We start from the raw sequence: 20,903 nt of genomic DNA, 5'->3' as shown, positions 1-20,903 counted from the left end.
TATCAGTTTTAATTTGGTCAATCTTCTTATTGGATTTTAAGCATATCGCCCAGCCCACATATTTACGTCAGACATTTATATTTATAATATTAAACTGTCTTGTAACTGAAAGCTGTTACATGTAGGTCAAATTTAGGCAAACATTTTTTTCCAGAATTGCACATGGATATATTTGGGTCCATGTTAAATCACCGTCAATCCTGATTTGTCTGGAATTTAGATTAAAGTGACCTTAATCCTTCACCTGACTCCACCCATCATCCCCACGCTATGTCTGCAGAGAGAGAGAGAGAGGGAGAGAAAGAGGGAGAGAGACCTCTGCTATTGATTGCCAGACATGAATTAATGTATTACTGTGGTGACGTTCGGAGGAGACGAGAGAATCAGTGAGTAAACTCGTGACCTGCTCGGATTAGGCGATGCACCAAGGAACAATGGCGGGGAACGCAGCCAGAAAATTCAACTCTGTCTTGTCTTAATTGTTTGTTTCCAACCCACCAATTCCATTTAAATTCCTCACTCTTCCACCAGATAAAGCATTTCTCTCTGGATACAAATTGTACTCACTGTTTACTCCGCAGTGAGTCTGACTAACAGCCAAAAGGATCGTCTTTATTTATTTTCATACATGAAGTAGCTGTGAATACATTTTGGATTGGTATAAAACATCTGAAATCCAGCCATCTCTGCCCAAACTAAGACTAATTGGCCACATTTGTTTTTCTGCTGCGGTAACAACACCTTCAGCAAGGTCTGGGCCAAGCATATGCACCATCACATGTATGAACACACACACACGCCAAGTCCACAAGTGGTCCCTGAGCCTCTGTTGAGTCACCTCCTCAAGAAGCAACATCTAGTGCTTTGGCTTTTCCCCTTGAAGTCGGTCCGCTGAGGGAAAGAGCAGCATGGCAGCGTGGCACAGAGGACAACAGACTGAGTGTAAAGAGAAAGGGAGAGAGTGAGAGAGCAATAACTGTGACTGTCGCCACCCAACCATCGCACAAGCAGGATCAATAAAACAAAGTCATAGAGTTCTCCTCTGTTGCTCTGTTCAAAGATCTGCTGGAAAACTGTGAATTGTCCAAGTGGGAGGAGTGAACCAGACCTCCACTCATTTGTTGTAAAAGTGATATTTACTCTCAGACACTGGAGGAGTCGAGACTCCTGGTCGTAGCTCACACTCACAGATAATAGAAAGCAGATCATTCATGTGGATTACAGAACACGAGAGCAATAAACTCGTGGGATAGCACGTCAAACACAATATAGGACCGCACTTAAGTATTTTATAAAATATACTTCTTGCAAATGTTTTCACACCAAATGACTAAATACATGAAATGTCATATTGTGCATGGCAACACAAATCATTAAATACTGCAAATACACCTGACTGGGCTATTGATTGTACCGGAAGGTAATCAATAGCAACATAATTGTTTTAATATATTCATCACATTTATATATTTCATTTTGTTTTCCAATCTTCCCTCTGAAATCACTCTGAAGACATAATTAAGGGAATTAAAAGACATCATAACCTGTTTTAGTGTTGATTAATGTATTTATTAGATCTGAAACAATTAATTGACAGAAAATGTATCTGCAAATTATCATATAATAATTGATAATTGATAATAATCAAAGTATGTTGTTTAGTTTGTGAATTATCCAACCACTCACTTTGTCTCATGTGATGTTAAATGACTGTTGGCTGCCAGATAGAACAAGCTATTTGAAGATACCACCTTCCACTGTTTTCACACATTTTATTAACCAAACGATTGATCATGAAGAAAATCAATAGGTTAATCCATAATTACGCAGGCCTCATATTGGCTGTTAGGCGAGTAATCAATTAAACATTCAGTCAATACAATGTCATCATGGTGAGAGATGCCAAATTGCCCATCAATATTGTCCATGTCCAAGGTCAAATCTATGGATTGCAATGCAACTCCTCCAATTCAAGAAGCTTGGACCACAACACGTTTTGCTTTTTTTTCTCTTGGAAGAATTATAAATTGATTATCAAAAGTGTTCAAATGAATTTAATAGAATAACTATCTCAGCTCCACTGTCCTGCGTGCTGCTGTAGCTCGTGCGACCGCGTGATGACATTGAAAATAATGATCGACATGCATTTTCCCTCCCACGCTACAAACAAGGCGTCTTTGCAATTCATTTTAAGTATGAAATCCAATATGCACAGGTAGCGCTATAAATAAAGCCGTGGAGTAACACACATCCTTTCATTTGATCAACTAGATTACAAAGGGCATCAAGTATGAGTTTCAGCATATTCACAATGAACTGTAAAAAGTCTGGGACTAAGGATTGAGAGAAGTGTGTAGATTCAGTGTTTTTCTTTTGCCGAGGATTTGGAAGACGATCGGATGCTCAGTGAGCAGTAAAGCTCTGGATTTTGACCATAGATAGGGAGAGGCTTTGATAGCGTGAGCCATTGTTGGACGGATCCCATCAGATTGAAGGGGGATAAGCTGCTTGGGCGATGCGGTCAGAGAAAAACTCTTTTCGGCACTGTCATTTTTCCAAAACGGGGGTATCTATCATTCGTTTGATGGTGGGGTTTTAATTATTAGACGGTGAGGAGAAATGGCCCGTGGAGGGATAAGTGATGGGATGGAAAAGTTGTCTCTGGGCATTAGCCCTTCAGATATACTACAGTGTCTGTGTGATCCTTGAAACACTATTCACTCTGAGTGTTGTTTTACAAATCTGACTAATATGTTAAACAAGTGGAGCATAGTTGAAGTTCAAGCAAAGCACTTTGCACAGTGTGTGTGTGTGTGTGTGTGTGTGTGTGTGTGTGTGTGTGTGTGTGTGTGTGTGTGTGTGTGTGTGTGTGTGTGTGTGTGTGTGTCAGCTGCTTCATTAATGCTTCAACACATCCATCAGCTGACTAGTGACGTCCAATCAGATCAATGCAGGTGTCACATTTTGCTGTTAGTCGGCTGATTCATGCCGACATATTTTGCAGTCACAGCTCCCTCCACCACCCCAAATTTAATTATATAATCATTTGATGTAAATTAAAAAGGTATCTGTATTTGTTGCATTGTTAGTTAGCTACTTAGTTATAGTTCAACTGTATTTGTTCCAAGAGTCTCATTGAGATCCCTTTTGCTAGAAGATAAGACACGTCGGTCACGTGAAACAATCACCACACACAACTTCACTTATTTTCAACAAAAGAATATCAGTCAGTGGAATTTTTGTTCCCCAAAGAGGCAATTAGTGTGTCTAACTTCAATCGTGTTTTGTAGTGTATTCCATTCGTACATTGCATAGTAACAGAAACCGGTTGTCTCCAGATCAGATTTGGTAAGAGCAACATTCAAAGCTCATTTATGCTGTGAACCAGTGCCATGATGGCTCATTTGAACTGGCTGAATAAACAATATTCCCATTATGGATTCATCTGTGAATTACTTGATAAATGCATTAATTTAGCATTTAATCTTTTAAAACGTTGAAAACCAACTGTCCAAAACCTCCCCCAAAAAAACTATTTTGCAATGATCAAAAATAGAAAATCTGCCCATTGGAAGAGCCAGATGTACCATATGTGAACCCCCCTTATCTCCTGTTGATCAATATTCCAAGTTCTCGACGTACTGCATCACATTACATTTATGTAAATTTGATGTAGTGCTTGAAGTAGGACGAGGGGATAAATATAGCAGCAAAGCAGCATCTAGCCAGTGGTTTCAGAGTTGTGTGTATGTTAAAGCATACATTCTCGCACACTGTACGTCTCCCTCTGTGCTCATGGATGTTTATCTCCTCTGCCCTGCACAACAAGCCCGGTACTAATTTCCACTTATGCATGTACTATAGCACTCTGCTATATCGAGGCAGCATATGATCCTCGCATGGTCTGAAGAGGTAAAAACAGTTTTAAACAACCAACTAAATAATACACGTGTGCTGAAAACCCTCTGCAGGAGCTTCCCTTTTACCGCCTGTGTATGTTTTAACCAGCAGGTCAAAGTGAGCTCAACCTTAAGTGCTGCAGAAGCTTTTACATTTTACAGCCGGAGACACAAGTGTGTCTCTCTCTTCCCTCTCTCCCTCTGCGGGTTCCCATTTCAGACCTGGCCGCCTCGTCTTTGTCTGTCTGAGTCCATATCTCTCTCTCCTTGTCACTATTCGCTCTCACCCCATCTATCTGCGTCTCTTTCCATTGTCTCATCCGCAGCCTCATTCTCTTGCTCTCCATCTCTTTGTATCAGCCTCTCCTCTGCCAGTTATGTGCTCTTTTCGTAGGTCCCCCCCCCTCCCCTTCTCTCGGTGTCCCCGTCTGAGTGGCCCTATTGCTCTGTCTCTGTAGAGCAGCGGGCCCGGCTGTTCGCGGTGCCCCGACGTCATGGCACATGGCTGCAGCATCCCGGCTATAAATAACTCGATCTTGTGGCGCTCTCGGTCCAAGACGGGACGGAGAGCCAGAGGGAGAGCAATCTGCTGTCTCCCTGAAGAGACGCTCGAAGGGGAAGGCGCAAATAACACGGTTTACTCTGCGCAGCCTTTTGCCACCAAGACCTTCGTTGTACTTGGCGAACAAAGTGGTTCTGAATTCAATTATTTTGTCGAGACAAGTTGAGCAAACGTCTGGTCGGGGAGCAGTTCAAGTACAAAGACTTGTCAAAGCCTAATGCGCAAAACTGTGAGGTGTAGCACAGCAGACACTCACGGTCCACGTGAGGCTGTGGCGGTACCCAACTCAGGTCACGTTGAACCATTGTTCTCCATCTCTGTCATGGTGCATCGTTGCATCAGAAAAGGACAAATCGGTGTCTCCCAATTCACAATAGGCCTCGTCTATAAATTATGTTTTTGTTTTTATGAGTTTTCTGACCATTTTTACTGCCATTATCATCTTATTTAATCTTGAACAGGTAAACCAGCCATTTAACAAGACACATACGTCTGATAAATTACAACTTAGTTTTATGCTCGCGTTGTTGAGAACATTTACATGAGTTAAATACGTAATGAATAAGATCATATAAAATGCATTCAGGCAGAGTTAGCAGGCTATCTCACTCTTTTCATGCGGTCTCATCAATAAAACAAACAATGTACGCTAGTCTTGCATATTAGATTAAATGGTGTAAGTAGGTCACAATTATCAGAACAATACGAACATTGAGGGTCCCTCCTGTGGCTTAATGGTGTACTGCAAATATACATGTTAAATTGATAATCAAGTGAGGATTTGTTTCATTTTAACTAACTCATATATTATAGTATCTTCAGGTTTTGAACTGCTGCTTGGACAAAACTAAACACTGAAGACCTGCCCCATGTTGTCTCAACAATAATCAAATGTACCCGCTGACGATCCAGCTTCCCTTTAACCCCATGACACTGTGGCGGTGGCTCTCTTATTAGTGCTCACATTCTATTGGTGTTGGATCAGAAGGCAGCACAGTTTTATGCTCCATATCTCTGATTGGTTATTTTATCGATCGACATTTGTTCCACCAATCATTTGCAGCCAAGGTGACGCCAATCTTCCAACATCTATTAACCCAAAGTAATAAAGCTCGGACTACTTGTGAATTCCTGTCTGGCTCCTTCACAATAAACAAGTGTATTTGCCGGAGGGCTCCTTTTAGTAAACGTTATAGTGGAGCAGTCACCCCGTGAGACGTTTATGGTTAATTTTCAAACCTCAGTCGGAAAAATCGATGACCGTGTCAATGATCTAGGAGTCGGCCGCTGCCCTTCCCATCTGGTTTGTTTTGAAGATTCGCCACATGCCTTATTATGTGAACATGTGGACGGATGCTTCTGGATGGAGTCATGGAGCCCGCAGCAAGCGGTCATCAAAATAACATCACGCTGTTTCCGCTGTTCTGTGTTTTGAGGGCGAAAAAAACATTTCTGATCATTTCTCTGCGTTAGTGTTCAAACTTGTGATCTCCTTACTCGTCAGTGTGGCGAAGAACTGATTGAGATGTTCCAGTTTGGGTTCTTCCTCCGGCCATATGGAATATATAGCGCTGCACATATTGTGAACGCACACTCCATTAGTTATGGTTCTGTTCCTCTGCTTCTCTGACTGTGGTCGCTTCATGGAGACAAAACCTCCTCCAGTTTGAGCTTGACAATAAATTAAAAGTGTTATTTGGACACGAAGAAGCTCATTTCTGGTCGTCTTTATTTCAGTCCAATCTAACAGTGGTGTGTGTGTGTGTGTCTTTCTGCTTCCAGGTGACGGTAATCCCAAGGAGAGCAGCCCCTTCATCAACAGCAGTGATGCTGCCGCAGAGAAGAGCCAGCAGTACGATGGCAAGAACATGGCCTTGTTTGAGGTACAGGCACACGTTTGATTTGTTAACGCACACAATCAGACGCACATGATCATAAGAAGCAGGTTACACTCTCAGCCTCATGATTCACTAATTGAATAGGGGCTCTGACATCTATTAATGAGGGTAATTACTGTGTGAAGGGTATGTGGGAATCTCAGGTTAAAGCAAGCAAATATCACACTGCTACAGGAAAGAACTTTGCCACAGCTCTGCACAAATGTATTTACATTGTGCTCTCTGTGGGATTTTTAGTTCAAACAGGAAAAAAGTAATTTAAATCGGAAGGTAAACAATTTATCGTGTGAATTTGCGGTGTAGCACAGTTAAGAACCCTAGATAATAATAACACAGGTAAGAATGAATAAATGTTGGCTGAAATGATTGCATTGCCTTCAAAAGCCTGATGAAAACACTAAGTGTGTGTGTGTGTGTGTGTGTGTGTGTCTGCAGGAGGAGATGGACACCAGCCCCATGGTGTCGTCTCTGCTCAGCAGCCTGGCCAACTACTCCAACCTGCCCCAAGGTAGCAAGGAGCACGAGGAGGCCGAGAACAACGAGGCTGAGTCATCGCGCAAGAAACCCGTCAAGGTATTTGAAAGAAAATCCACAAAGACATAACAATGCAGTGCATGCGACAGTACATACATGTAGGCCTGCATCCGACACAGGGCTGCCACTAACGATGACGACATCTTGCATATTTTTAGATACTAGTTTACAGGTTAAAGGCATGGTTGGCTATAATATATATGTGTTACATTCTGACCGCAAATCAATGAATCAAATGCTCAGAAATAATCCGGTACCTGTTAACTTAAGCCCATCACTGGATTCAGCCCAAATGTAATGATGGGGCTTGGTCGGTGTGCTCTGAGTGGGTAAGCAAGGTGAACAGGGTGAGCAAGGTGAGCAGAGTGGATCTACGCGTGCTGCAGCATGGAGGAAGACCTGCAAAGTTTCCTTTCAAACAAGTATTTAGTGCTATTTCTAAGGTAGCAGACTCACAACTTTTCAGCTTTATGGACATGTGTAGCTGCTCCAAGGACAAAAAACATATTTTAAAGAAAACCAGAACATGCGTCGATTTTAAATATTGATTTTGAGGCATTTTCAGCATCAGCGTCATCTATTACTCCAAATAAACTCGGCGGCACAAATCCCATGTTGTGAAAATAACAGTTTGATAGATTGAAAGGTAACTTTTTTCATCCTGAGGGAAATTTGGGTATTCAGTTGCTTAAACGACAAATACAAAACACCAATGCACACAGGAATGAAGTTATAGTCTAGCCACAAGAACTACGACAGAGAGCTATCACTGTAATAGTATGTTACATTTGGCTATAGTAATGCGTTTTAATGGTAATTGTGATTTAATAAGGAGACTTGAACAAATGTTCTATTCTGAAACATGGGGGCTTTTATGTTTTGACTTTCAAATACTTATAGAAACAATCTGGCCAAACCACTCACTTTTTTTTCACGAATATAAATGATAGACGGCATATTTGCATTATTTCCCCATTTTATCTTCTGTCTCTATCATGTAAAATATATTCGGAGCTGTGCTGACCAGAGGAGAACCAATGTTAACTGTAAACTATGCTGATCGTTGTCTTCTATAGCAGCAAACACAACACATTCCTGATGCATGAGGATGTTCAATCTGGATAAAAGTCAGGTGAAAATGGCCTGCTTCTTTTGATAAATCCTTGTTTTTCCACTAAAATCAATACAAACTGCAAGAGATTAGTTTAAATTGGGCTGCAGTAAAAAAAGAAAAGGACAAATGGGTTTTCTGAAGTCAATGTGTTTATAAAGAAAAGGTTTAGTGTTTTCTATCAGGCAATAATGTATGGAAATGCTCGTAACTGTTAAGGTTTTTTCATCGATTGTAAAAACATGCATTCGGGAAACTCCAAACAAGTTTTCTTTATTGTTTTCTTTAAGCAAAAATTACATCCATAATGCCCACTTCTTCAAGTGGTCCTACAGACACTCTAATCTTCCCTGTGGAGCTTTCCGGCTCCTTCAGGGAGGCCTTGGGTTTCTGATTAATGTCCTGCTGGCCTGGTCCGTGAGTATTTGGTCCTCTGTTTGTTCATTTTCTAACAATTAATTTAATGGTGCTCCGTTAGATCATGTGAAATTTCGATTGCACACAGGAGGACTTTATTTACTTAATGATGTGGCTTCTGAAGATAATTTTAGCATTAGATCTTATTTAGGGGCTTTCAAAGCAAGGTTTTTTCATTTCACTTTACCATTTTTGACTATTTTGTGTTGGCCCATCACATTAAATCCAATAAAGAAAATAATTTTAATTCCAGGTTGTAATGCAACAAAATAAGGACAACGCCAAGGTGTGTGAGTAATTTCGCAAAGCCCTGGACATCTCTTTGCTGTAGCTGTACATTTGCTGTAGTATTGTTTATTGTTCACCTGAGGGGTTGTTGTTGCCGGCCATTAAGAGTAACCAAACATAGATCTGTGTTTTCCGTTACATCATTAATCCCCAATAGCGAAATGTATGGTTGTTTGGGTAACACACTCACTGGAGAGAGAAAAAAATCCACCAGTTTAGAACCTGTCAATCATTCTCTGTTGATTTTATAAATCCCCTGTTCATGTTACTGGATTGCATCTTAAATGCCACTCACTAATGAGTTCCTTCCACATCATCCCCTGGTATTCTCTGCTGTTGGGTGTTGAGATGCCAGCAGGAAGGAGTTTACTTCTCCGCACTTGAATGACAGACAGGCAGCTACATTATTAATCCTGTGGGAAATGGTGGTTTTTGCAGCAACCCGAGATGTGACATTGCAATGCTGAGATGAGAAGAGATGCTGATAATGGTGACGATAATGCAAATAATGAAAGCCGTTGGCAGAAAAATGGACTGATTCGCATCTAAACCTATTTCTCGTGAAACTGTAACTACATGTGAGGTAAAGCACATGAAGTTTAGACATTGAGTGGCCACAGCAGTGACAGGTTGACAGCTTTTCTCTGACCTTCGACCCAGTCTGTCATCCTGCGTGCCCAATCAGCATGATATCTTTTTCTTCCTCTCTGATATATTTGCCTTTCTCCTCACATGTGTCGGTTAGTTTTCTTCGAGTGAGGTTTTCCTTTTCTTTTTTTTTCACCTTGGAGCAAATTACCGACGATGACCTCGCATGCCAGTGAACCGATCTGATATACTGTCTTATTTTCCCACAGTGAATCCAGATGAGTCCCGTAGATCCTCAGTGGAAACACATTTCAAACCGACAACAGAGATAAGGTTTCTAGGTACAATCGACCTCACGGCAGTATTGATTTCTGCACGTGTGTTTTTCTTTTACAAATTAGAGCGATGAAAACAGCTCAAGTCTCGAAAATAGCTGCTAAAGTGCATAGAAATGGAGAATAGGTTTTTTTTTTTACAACAGATTTTCATCCCAAGGTCTCAACCACATTTCATCAGCGAATGTTTTGCCTATTTGCAATGAGATTGTTCAGTTGTTATCACATGACCTGAGCTACTAGTTAACCGCTTTAGTCCAGACTAAAATATCTCATCAACTATTTGATGGACCAATTTGGACATTTTGTGCAGAGGATAAAGCCCCCTGACTTTCATGATCCTCCAAGTTTTTGTATAGTGCCGCCAACAGGTTGACATATGTGGTCTTATTTATTGGATTTAGAATCATAAAGTCTAATTCAACAGTTTTGATTGGCACATGTGACCCTTCATCACTTCCAACCCTTTACTTCTGGTACCCTTGGTCACTCCCACCTTCAGTCTCATCCTTCATGTTCACCTGTAAAGTTTCACGACTGCATCTTGCATGGTCGTGACGCTACTGCGTTGACAAAGTCTGTTCTCAGACAGACGTTTAAACATCTGGCAAAGTAATCAAAAGCACTCCTGCGGTGGCTCCGACTCCAGTCGGCGTCTTTAGGAACACATTTCGCCACGATGACACACACATGAGCCACACGCTGTTGCGGCTGGTAATTACATTTGAAAACGTCGTCAACCTCTCTTTCCAGGAGCATTCTCAGTTAATCAAGATAATGCACAGAACTCACTGTGATCAGTGTCCTCTGAAACTACTTTTTATATAGAAGAAACAGTCCTTGTGACAAGAGTGAGATAGGGACACTGCTTATAGTAAGACGTCATTTGGGTGACCTAACCTCTCAAGCAGGTTTTAAAACTATTATCCGTCCTGTTTGTACAAATATAGCCGGTCGCAGCTTTAGAAATCAACAGTGTCCACATGGGAGCTGCATCGGTTCAAAAAGTCTTCGCTGTTTGCCGGTATATTCCCCCCATTATCCCAGATGTAAGGTGAATTTGTCTGGTTCCCCTCAGCTCGGCTAACCCTGGGGGCAGGTCTAATCTTCCCCCTGTCACCCCAACCCCTTCAATACTTTAATTAGTCTGCACGCTACAGCAAGCTGCTGCTTCTCCAATCAGCAGCCTATTCCACGGGCAATCTCTCCATCGCCATGAGAGGCTTTTCATTAAGGCAGCCTGTGGCGTTTTATCGCTCACACAGCGACCTCTCTCCGTCTCTCTCCCTCTTCTCCGTCGCTCTCGCCTTCCCTCTCCATTTCTCGCTCCACTTCGTCTCCCTCGTCCTCGCTCTCCATCTCCTTCATCATCGGTCCCTCGAGTTAGGGAGGGAGGGAGGGCGATGGAGGCAGCGGCCTTACTTTGTCGCAGTGTGAAAGCCAAGAGTTGGACGTGTGGTTGGGCGTGTGACGGGAGGGAGCAGTCTGGAAGTCGCACAGGTTCAAATGAAAACCAGTCGCAGCTAATTTAGGTAGCAGTTTTCTCTTTTCCTCACTCTCTTCCTTTGAAATCTAACATAAGGCAAGTTTATTCGATTTGCATCTTTTAAGCACAGGAGCAATTCAAGTGTTTTACTTAATGCAAAGAAATGTGTTTGAACACCTTTTAAAGGAGCTAGAATCAATAGTATACTACAGTGTGGGTTTTTCTCATTTCATTTGATCCAGATTAGATTCCATCTTTGGTCTTTGGAGAACTTTTAGCATCTTTCAGCTCATTGATTTGATTTCTGGTCTGCAACTTCACTGTTTTGGGTCGCTGTTATCAAAAACTCTTAAAAACCCTCTACGCTTTTTCTGCAAAGCACCAAACAGAAGCCAGACAAAATTAGCGACTAGCTTGTGGACATATTGGAGCATTAAGCAGGTAAACAAGCAGATATTTCCCTCAGGACTAAATGGAGACCAAAATAGTGCTCTGTGGACTGTGAACAGGCCACATTCTTGACTCCTATTGAATGCTATTGTTGCTCTGAAGCTGCTGGATGAGCGAACACATTCTATCAGCTTCACAAGGAAATAATATGTGACAGTTTATGTCAGTTTTACAGGTTGTAGCGCTGCCTGACACCAAGTGGCCAAATCAATAAATGCAGCAGTTAAAGGAACAAAGTGAATTGAAGTTTACTTTTTTATTTTTTTATAAATAAATCAAATAAAACACAAATAGGCAAAAGAAAATAAAGAAAAAATTAAACAAAGTTGCGGGACGGTAGCTAAATGACCCCAGGTTTGCTACCTGAAGACCAGAGGGTCCTACTTATATTCTTTATTATCAGAAATGTATTTTGCTCCTGATTCGTAGAGATTTTTGAAGAGAGCAGCACTTTAAAATATGTTCCATAACTAAATGGAAGCAAGTGACGAAGCTATATAAACAAGAGGAGTACGTTCTGTTCCCTAATAAAAAGTAGAAATCTGTCCACGTCGTCCAGAATATGTTGATTTTTATGGGATGACAAGGCAAGAAGCCTTTTTCAGTCGTACATCAGGCTGGAGATGGAAATTAGCTTCTCGAAATTTTATCTGGACGCGAGACCTCTAATTCTTGCAACTTATTTTATTTTTAAAAAAAAGGCTGATTTAGTTCTCACTGTGACATTGGTGCTGAACTTTGAATTTGTATATGAAATGACAAGATTTCTTACTCCTTTTAGTATTTGCTCTATAAAGTCCTGTGTACACGATACAAATCATGAACCTAATCATGCCTACTTTTATTCAAGTACATTTCCTAGACGAGTGCTCATGCCAAGAATTACAAGGACATTATTCCATACACTCTCTCTCTTTTTTTTTTACAGTGTAATGTTCATTCACATAAATGTTGTCTCCCTTCTGTGTGTTTTATGACCCCATCTCTTATCTTTGCCCCTCTCTCTCTCTCTCTCTCTCTCTCTTTCCGTCCCTCCCTCATTAGCCCGGTGCAGCATCATATCAGTATTCACATTGTCACCCCTCTGGAAGATGTACCTTAATTTAGTGTCAGTTCATGTTACACATTACAGCAGCACACACACATTGAGTTCACAGCGGAGCTCAACGGAGATTTCACACCTTACATTTTGTCCATTTAGTTAAGACACCAGGCTAACAAGCTAAGTGCAGGTTTGTGTTCTCCGGTATAGGGATGCAGTTCATATTTTCATAATAATAATTAACAATAGTATTTTTCATAACTGAACTAAAGATATTCAATTTACAGTCTAAAGAAAAGCAACAAATCCTCTCATGAACATTTCTGGCATTTCTGCTTGAAAAGTAACTTATTGTCTTACTCTAAGACAATAAGTTAGTTATTATTATTATAAAAAATGTTGCTGGTTATTTTTCTGTCTATCAACTCACGTATAAATCTACTAACAAAGGACTATTCAAGAATATCATTCTATTTTTACTTTTTGTATTTAATTATCAAACTTGATTGAGCTGAATTAAAGAGCAAATCATTTGTGTTTAGAAACTTTTTTCCTGAATTTCTGAAGGCAAGGCAAGGCAAGTTTATTTGTATAGCACATTTCAACAACAAGTGCTTCACATAAAACCATTAAAAGCATCCAAACATAATGCAGATTTAAAAACAGTTAAGAAAACATTAAAACAGTCAAAAAGCAAAATAAAAAATAAAAGTTGGAAAAGCAAAATAAAAAATAAAAGTTGCAGTGCAGTCTGAAGTCTTTTTTATAGTTAGTTTTCGCTTTCTTTATTGTCAGATCTCTTGTCAAATTCCTCTAGATTCAACATTATTATGCTTATTTGTGGGCGAGTTTGTACAGTGTCGAGTCCATTTTCAACTCAAATATCCTGCTCTCATCCGAGCCAGGTTACTGCTGACCTGATTTTCAGTGCGTACAGAAGCACATGTGCGTTAGTGAACTTTTATCCTAGAATATGATAGTGCGGCTAAATAGAGGTTTCACTGCTGGTGAACACATGAGTCTTTTAACCTAGAATATTCTAGTAACACATGTAAACGCTATTTCATGGTGGTGAGCCTTCAGCACCACAGAGCATGTTTAGCTACAGTCAGTGTTGTCAGATGGTAATGCTTTTACACACATATGCTCACACACACACACACACACACACACACGGTTGACCGCTGAGTGACTGGTTTATACACAGCTGGTCAGGGAGGCTGATGTTCGCTGGCCTCTCCTCTTGCTGTCTATTTAATAATTCAGCACACCTGAGCAGAAACACATTTGCCCTATCAGCTCCTGTTTGGCCAGCAGAGCGTGGAGATGGCGTTACAAGCTCCCAGTCTGTCTCCCTCGCTGTCATTAGCCTCCCTCCCTCCCCCACTGCTCCACTTCATGCCTCTGTCTCTGCCTACACAGTAGCACAATTGGAAGTGTGCATGCTCTCCTGTCCCTTTTCTTCCTCCCCACCTCTTTTGTTTCCTCTCCCTCCTCTCTTCTCTTCTCCTCAACTCTACTCTACCTATCCTCTGCCTTCCTTTCCTGTTGTCTCCTCTCCTCTGTCTTTCCTCCTAGATTCCTTCACTCTCTCCTGAATTCTTACCCAATCTGACAGAAAAATCCAACACAAATGTTTAACATCTAACGAATTAACTATAATTTGCATTGATAACATATTGGTGGAATTCAATGATGTGGGACAGCATCCTCCGCTGCCCTGCATAGAAACGGGGACATACCGAAATTGGATATCGGGCCAATACTCAAATAGCTGGATTTGGTATTATGGGCCGATCGATGTATTTATATTTGATCTACTATACACATTATATACCGGAATTTGAATTCCTATTTTAAGTTGTTAGCAATTATTTGCTGCATTAAAAATAATTTACTCTTGATTTGTAATTTCTGTTAATTTTTAAGATTTTCTAAAACGAGTGGTGTGCAAATTTTTTATTTTACCAACGTTTAAGTAAAGTTCTGATGTTGCCGTACACATAACAGAATGATCCATGTCACTTCCACACATTGAGGCACACAGCGTAATAAAATCAAATCAGTACTCGGTATTGGCAGACATCCAAAGTCCAGATATCAGTATCGGAGTGGAAATATGCTGCGCCGATAAGGAAATAAACATTTGACCACAGATTTATACGGCTCGACGTGCAGCAGATTGTGCTCCTGCTGGCGAACATGAAGTAATCCTGTAACAAGTGATTTAAATTATGACGCTGGTTTTGCAGCCTAAGCAGGTTGGCAGGGTGTCCCAGAGCCCGAGGGCCTGGACTTTCCCTTTCCTCTCTCCTGCAACTCTTGTCGAATGTATGTAGTTTCCCCTCATTCCTCCCCCGACTCCTCTTCCCCCTTTCTCTTTCTCTTTCCCCTGCAGCTAGCCAAGGATGTGAAGCTGCTTTCACCTTCCCTTTTCAACTCGTGTCTTCTCCAAACTCTTAACGTCTAGAGAGAAGGTGCTGCCTTTGCTAGCCTCAGCAATTCAGGAGATGTCAATATGAGGGTTGAAACGAGGCTGGAGGAGGTGTAAAGAAGATGAAGGGATATTAATATTTTATTAATACAGTATGCACACAATAATACAGTATGAAATGTACAGTTTTTTTCTTTAAATCTAAACAACAACAAAAAGGTTGGTTGTGTTGTTCCAGAACGACTCGTATAGCGTTTTCTGATCTGCCACCTCTGTGGTTAAGTTAAGGCCACTAAAACTAATTGGTTAAGGTTAGAAAATCATTGATGGAAATGTTAAAAGAAGAGTTTTGTGTCTGGATTTTGCACCTCACAATTTATGTTCATAGCTATCATAGCAGCCTACACTTGATGTAGCGTTAGGGTCGTGGATGGTGGAGATTGGAGTGACATCCCATCACTGACCAATAACTATATTGTGTTTTTTATGAACCATAACCACCTTTCCTAGACTTAACTACATCGTGGTTTCCATGCACATATATTGTACAATCTAAGACTTTTAAAAAATATTTTAGTTTAACCTCAATGCAGTATTTGGAATTACAAAGCTATAATTATTGAATTATCTATTTTGGGTGAAATCATGTAGAGATAGGTATGGCGTAACCCCTTACTTACTTAAGCATTAATGAAGCTTTGCCCTTTATCTTATTTGCCAGAACAACAATAACCTCACTTCATATCACAGCCACATGCTTCATCGACCCAACCATCCGCCAAGACCTCACAAAAGGTTCTGCGACATTACAACAACGTCACATTTGCTACTTTAAAAGAACAGTAATTACTCCAACAACTGAAAGAGGTTGCATACCAGTTTGACGTGTTTCAATAGATAATAAGTGGTGGTGTTTTACTGATGAAGGCAGCGTCGAAACGAAGAAGCCGACGGAGCATTTATATTGAATGCAATAACACGGTGTTTGCGTTTTGCTTCAGTGAGCTTCAGAGCTCAGTGGATCGTGTGAATAAAGTGCTTGCGATGGATGCAGAGAGAGCGAGGTCCAGCCTGGTGAGAGCTAGTTGTAAGTGGTAGGGCGGCAGGAGGCAGTGAATCTGAAGTAGGTGCCCTGGCAGATGTATTGAAAGGTCCTGTTGTGCGTCTAACACACCTGAGCCATCCTTTCAGTGGGTTCACTACGCTTCCCAGGGGGTCGGTGGGCAGCTGTTCAATCCTAGTTCAGCGGTGCACACACTGGCCTACCTGTGGCTCTGCAGCAGTCAGTGTTGCCTTTGCTCACGGTGGCCCGATCTCTGGGGAAATCATCCCACTGCTTGGCTCCCAGCCCATTAAACAGACACTCATTCTGTGTGTGTGTGTGTGTGTGTGTGTGTGTGTGTGTGCTGACGCTGGTCGGGACTGCAATCCCCGTCCACAAATGAAACGCCAATTGAATGAAAATAGAAAAGAGGCACTTTCAATAAACGTCCAGCCTTTTTCTCCCAACAGTGTCATTGATTCCATGCATGCACAAGTGTCTCATCTGTTTCAGGCTATTTCTCAATAACAAGTCATTAGAAGCATCCATTAGTTCACCTGGTTTTTTTGTTTTTTTTTGTTTTGGGGGCTGTTTACCAAACCCACAGAGGTGTTCTATCATGTTCAGGTTCTCCGACTCGGTGTAAGCCCGCTCGGTATCTATTATCTGCGTCTGTACATCTTTATGTAACACCCAGGATTTCTAGCAGACACACACACTGTTTTTCAAAGCCCGCCTTTTGTTGGATGAGGATTATAATTTATCACTCAGCTGCCGCAGACTCTCATGCAACGGGGCCAATGTACAAGGTCTGCTTGATTATGGTGCTCCATTGTGTGGGAGAGCAGGCAGGGGAAATGACATTTAGCAGTCTGGAGAGGGTTATTGACTACTTTTGCTCATGCTACTCTCCTGTGGAGTGTTGTGGGACACGGACCGTTGTGTGCTAATACTGATTAGTTTTACACACCTTTTTAGGGCATATTTTAAAATATTTTTTGCAGATATGTATGAAAATGATTAGAGGACAAGAATATCTCACTTTTTTTTAACAGCACTGTAAAAGCTTTTCTGACAAACTATTCTGCCAAGATGTTATCTTTTTTTGATCCCTCAGTCTAACCTCAATGTGCGGTTTTGAGTTTACAAAGCCATACTTTTTTTTTTTCTTCTTATCTATTTCTGATAAAATCAACATTCCTGGAAGTTATTTTAGTGGCTGTGACTATCTCTGAGACATCTTTTTCTCTGTTTTGATCTGTTTGAAGTGAATACTGTGAAATAGTTTCAGAATAAAAGAGCCTGTTTGTCATCGTAGTTTTCGAGACCCTTTTGAATTCGTATCGTCCACCTTGAAAGAACTTCAGAGCCATTCGTCCTCTTCAGGGTGTCATGTCTGCCGTTGTAAATGCTCACAGGTTTTCCTCTAATAACCTACCTGTTATTACAAACTGACCTCATGCCACTTTCTGCAGCAGCAGCAGTTTCGGGTCTAACAACAAAGTGCTGATGGCAGGTTTACCTTTCTGCCTGCAACACCTGACTGCTAATGCACCTGAATGCACATTACACACCAAGTCCCAGAAGAACCTGTCAATGGAAACTCAGTTATTTTAATTACAGCTGTGCTGGAGCAAGTCATGAAAATGAAAAGAATTTAGAGGTGAAAATATGTAGCAGCGAGTTTAGAAATGATCCATGTTACCTGTATATATATATATATATATTTTTAAATAGAACCCATTCAAGGTTTTTGCTTTCAGAAAGAAAACTTTAAGACCCTCGACAAGCAGATCATGAAAAATCCTCTCCGCCCGCACTGAAGGGCACAATCACAGTGAGTCACCATCTGATTAGCATTAACTTAGACAACAGTCAAACTGTGTGAGTCATTATCATATCGTGGAGGAGGTGACAAAGATGAACGAGGTTTGCTCTCCGCTGCTCCCTCCAGCACCTGTGGAGGCCTTGATGTGGCTCTTTGATTAAAGCACAATGAGGCTGAAGGCTGAGAGATTCCCTGCTGCAAGGATTTGGTTGTATAAGAGGGCAAAGCTGTAGGTTACAGCTCTATGGGAGGAGGAACTATTCACACGTGACAAATGCAAGAAATATGTAGCTGAATGGAACATTTAAAACATATAAAACCTACAGAATGATCGCAACACAGAACAGTTGAGTAAAATGTGACGATAACAATACGGTTAACATACAATTATAAGCATTCAACTTCTGCAGAAATATAATCTGTGTCAATGTTTCTTACATTCGGCCTCAATTCTTGTTAAAGGTTCCCTGTGGGTTTTTTTACCATTAGAATCACTATGAAGGAATGTCTTTCTTCCCCGTTTTATTTGATCTTGTGCGCGCATACAGAGACTAACATGCACATCAGGTGGCACTGAATGAAAACGGAAATTGTGTTCACATAAAAAAATCCACAGGGCACCTTTAGTACCACAGTGCACTGTATTTATACAGTTTCCACTACTCGTCATTAACAATGGTCTGAATTAGTTTTAAAAAAAAGATTTTTAAAAAAGCAGATTTTATTTACATACATGTAATGCTATTGTTTGCAAAGGTGGAAAGTAGCTAAATACCTTTTAAGTACAAGCACTATATGTTGAGTACAGTTGAGGTATTTCAACCGAGTACCGTATTTCCATTTTCTGCTGCTTTATACATACTCCACTACATTATACTACACATATTTTCTGAGAGAAATATGGTTCTTTTTACTCATTACATGTAATTGCTGAATGTAGAAACAAGTTACTTTACAAATTCAGATTATTAATACAAAATACTATCAACAAATTGTGATAATATATACATTATTCTGAAGGAGCCATTCTGCATAATTAGTACATTTTACTTTTGGTACTTAAAGTATATTTTTATGCCAATACCTTTGGACTTTTACTTGCCACAGAGTATTTTTACACTGTAGTATTGCTACTTTTACTTCAATAAATGAAGTACTTGACGACATGTCACATTGTGTTAATGTCATGTCACATATGAGGTGATACAATTATGTGATGAAGAATACGTGCACATAACACATGTGATATGAGATATTATGATCTTATCGGACACATGACGTGACACATGATAGGATAGGATTCAACATGTTTATAAGCCATTTGCATCTCTTCACATCCAGATCAAGGGGTTCCAGCGTGATTAGCCAGCTAATTACAGTTCTGAGTGTGAGTTCTTGCTCCGCTGTTTATCTGAAGGAAATTAGAAGTTAATTATATTTGCAAGACCTGAGTGGACTTGCTCTCGCTCTGCCTCTCTCTCGTGCTCTTACTCTTGTTCTCTCTTCTCCTCTCTGCAAGAAGTCCATTATTAATGCTGGGAAGCGAGCCTCTCCAAACAAATCACATACTGTGTAGCATCAGACACAATATTATTCATTTGATGTCAGCCACTTGTCAGGATGATTTGATTAAAAGTCTGGATTATGCATTCGCATCTGCTGTCTCCTTCTAGTGCATGATTGTTGTTTTTTAAAATCCCACATCTTCTATAGTGTCCATCTTATTACAACAAAATAACCACTTTTAAAGAAATATTTTAGTGACCATCACTGACAGCCAATTGGTGTTCAATGTATTTTCCAAAGGACATTATTATTTCATGATGCGTTTTGGAATTACAGCCCGACCAATAATGGACTTTGAAGTTGATGTTGACAGATATTTGAAATATGGATCTTTTTTTCTCATAAAGAACTTAAGAAAAAAGACCCCTTAAATTTGTTTAAAGAATTGCCAACTTAAGCATAATTAGTTGCCAAGATAAAGCCATCAAATAAAGTTTCTTTTGCAAAAACCTTGACAGCTTTTCCTGTGATTGTGGTTATCATTATCCTCACTTCACTCTCTCAGAACAACACATACTATTTTGTCTTGTACTCATTTGCATTTGTCGGGTAATTTGATTGAGGGATAGTGCTCTAGAAACCCATGTTTCTGAATAGTATGTCTACTGTTAAAGGCACAACTAAAACTATCTTAACTATCTTAATTATGATCTTACATTTTTTTTATTTGGAAGACAGAATAAGAACAAACTCACAAACAACTCTAGTAAATAGAACAGATTTGGTAAACTCTCAAGTGTTTGTGGTTGAATAGAGCTCGTAATCCACATTTTGCTGGTACTACACTTAATTTTGCTTCCCATCTGAGGAATATGCACATATTTTGTGACAAATTATAGAGTAATAAAAACCTCTTTACTGACATAAACCACAGCTATCCATCCCTCTATTCATTCTGTTTGTCTGTATTTAAGCGTAGAGATGCAGCAGAAAAGGTTTGTCCATGCTATCCGCGATGTAATGATGTGACAGTTAAGGTCTGCACTCTCACTTGGTAAAATGGGTCATGGCTGGATATCGCTATAATTACCCTTCATTGGCCTTTCTGTCCTTGAGCAGGAAATGAATATTTTTCTATTATGTACAGGGTCATCTGATGTGTCCTTCAGATTTAATACATGCCATTACGTTGGTGCACGCGCACACACACAATCACACACACAGGACACATTCATACACAAACAAATGGCTTAATACAAACACACACACACACACTTCAAGAACAACCCCAAAACCCTCAGGGAAAGAAACCTCTCATTAATCAATCTGACGTGCAACAAAATACATGTTCAGTCTCCATGTGTCCGTAATTGCCTTCAATGGAGCAGCCTTGAAAGTGATTCTTGTGCTGTATAAGGACATACTGTACAGAGCAGCTCTCTCTTTGTCCACTGATCCACATTAGGGACAGCACTGCAGCAAA

At 40.4% G+C, this 20,903-nt stretch overlaps 1 protein-coding gene across 1 annotated transcript in view; it reads left to right on the top strand.

Moving 5' to 3' along the window:
- slc12a5a (solute carrier family 12 member 5a) overlaps nt 1-20,903 on the top strand; it is a gene marked incomplete at both ends in the record, with an annotated part of 89,013 nt that overhangs the window by 40,906 nt on the left and 27,204 nt on the right. The window contains 2 exons of the mRNA XM_079217841.1: nt 6,244-6,344; nt 6,795-6,932. Coding sequence (XP_079073967.1) covers nt 6,244-6,344; nt 6,795-6,932 — 239 coding nt within the window. The remainder of the gene's footprint in view (nt 1-6,243; nt 6,345-6,794; nt 6,933-20,903) is intronic.

The sequence above is a fragment of the Taurulus bubalis genome (genome assembly GCF_910589615.1).
Source record: "Taurulus bubalis genome assembly, chromosome: 5".
NCBI classification, from domain to species: Eukaryota; Metazoa; Chordata; class Actinopteri; order Perciformes; family Cottidae; genus Taurulus; species Taurulus bubalis.
The sequence above is the reverse complement of the archived record's forward strand: the minus strand, read 5'-3'. Positions and strand labels throughout refer to the sequence as shown.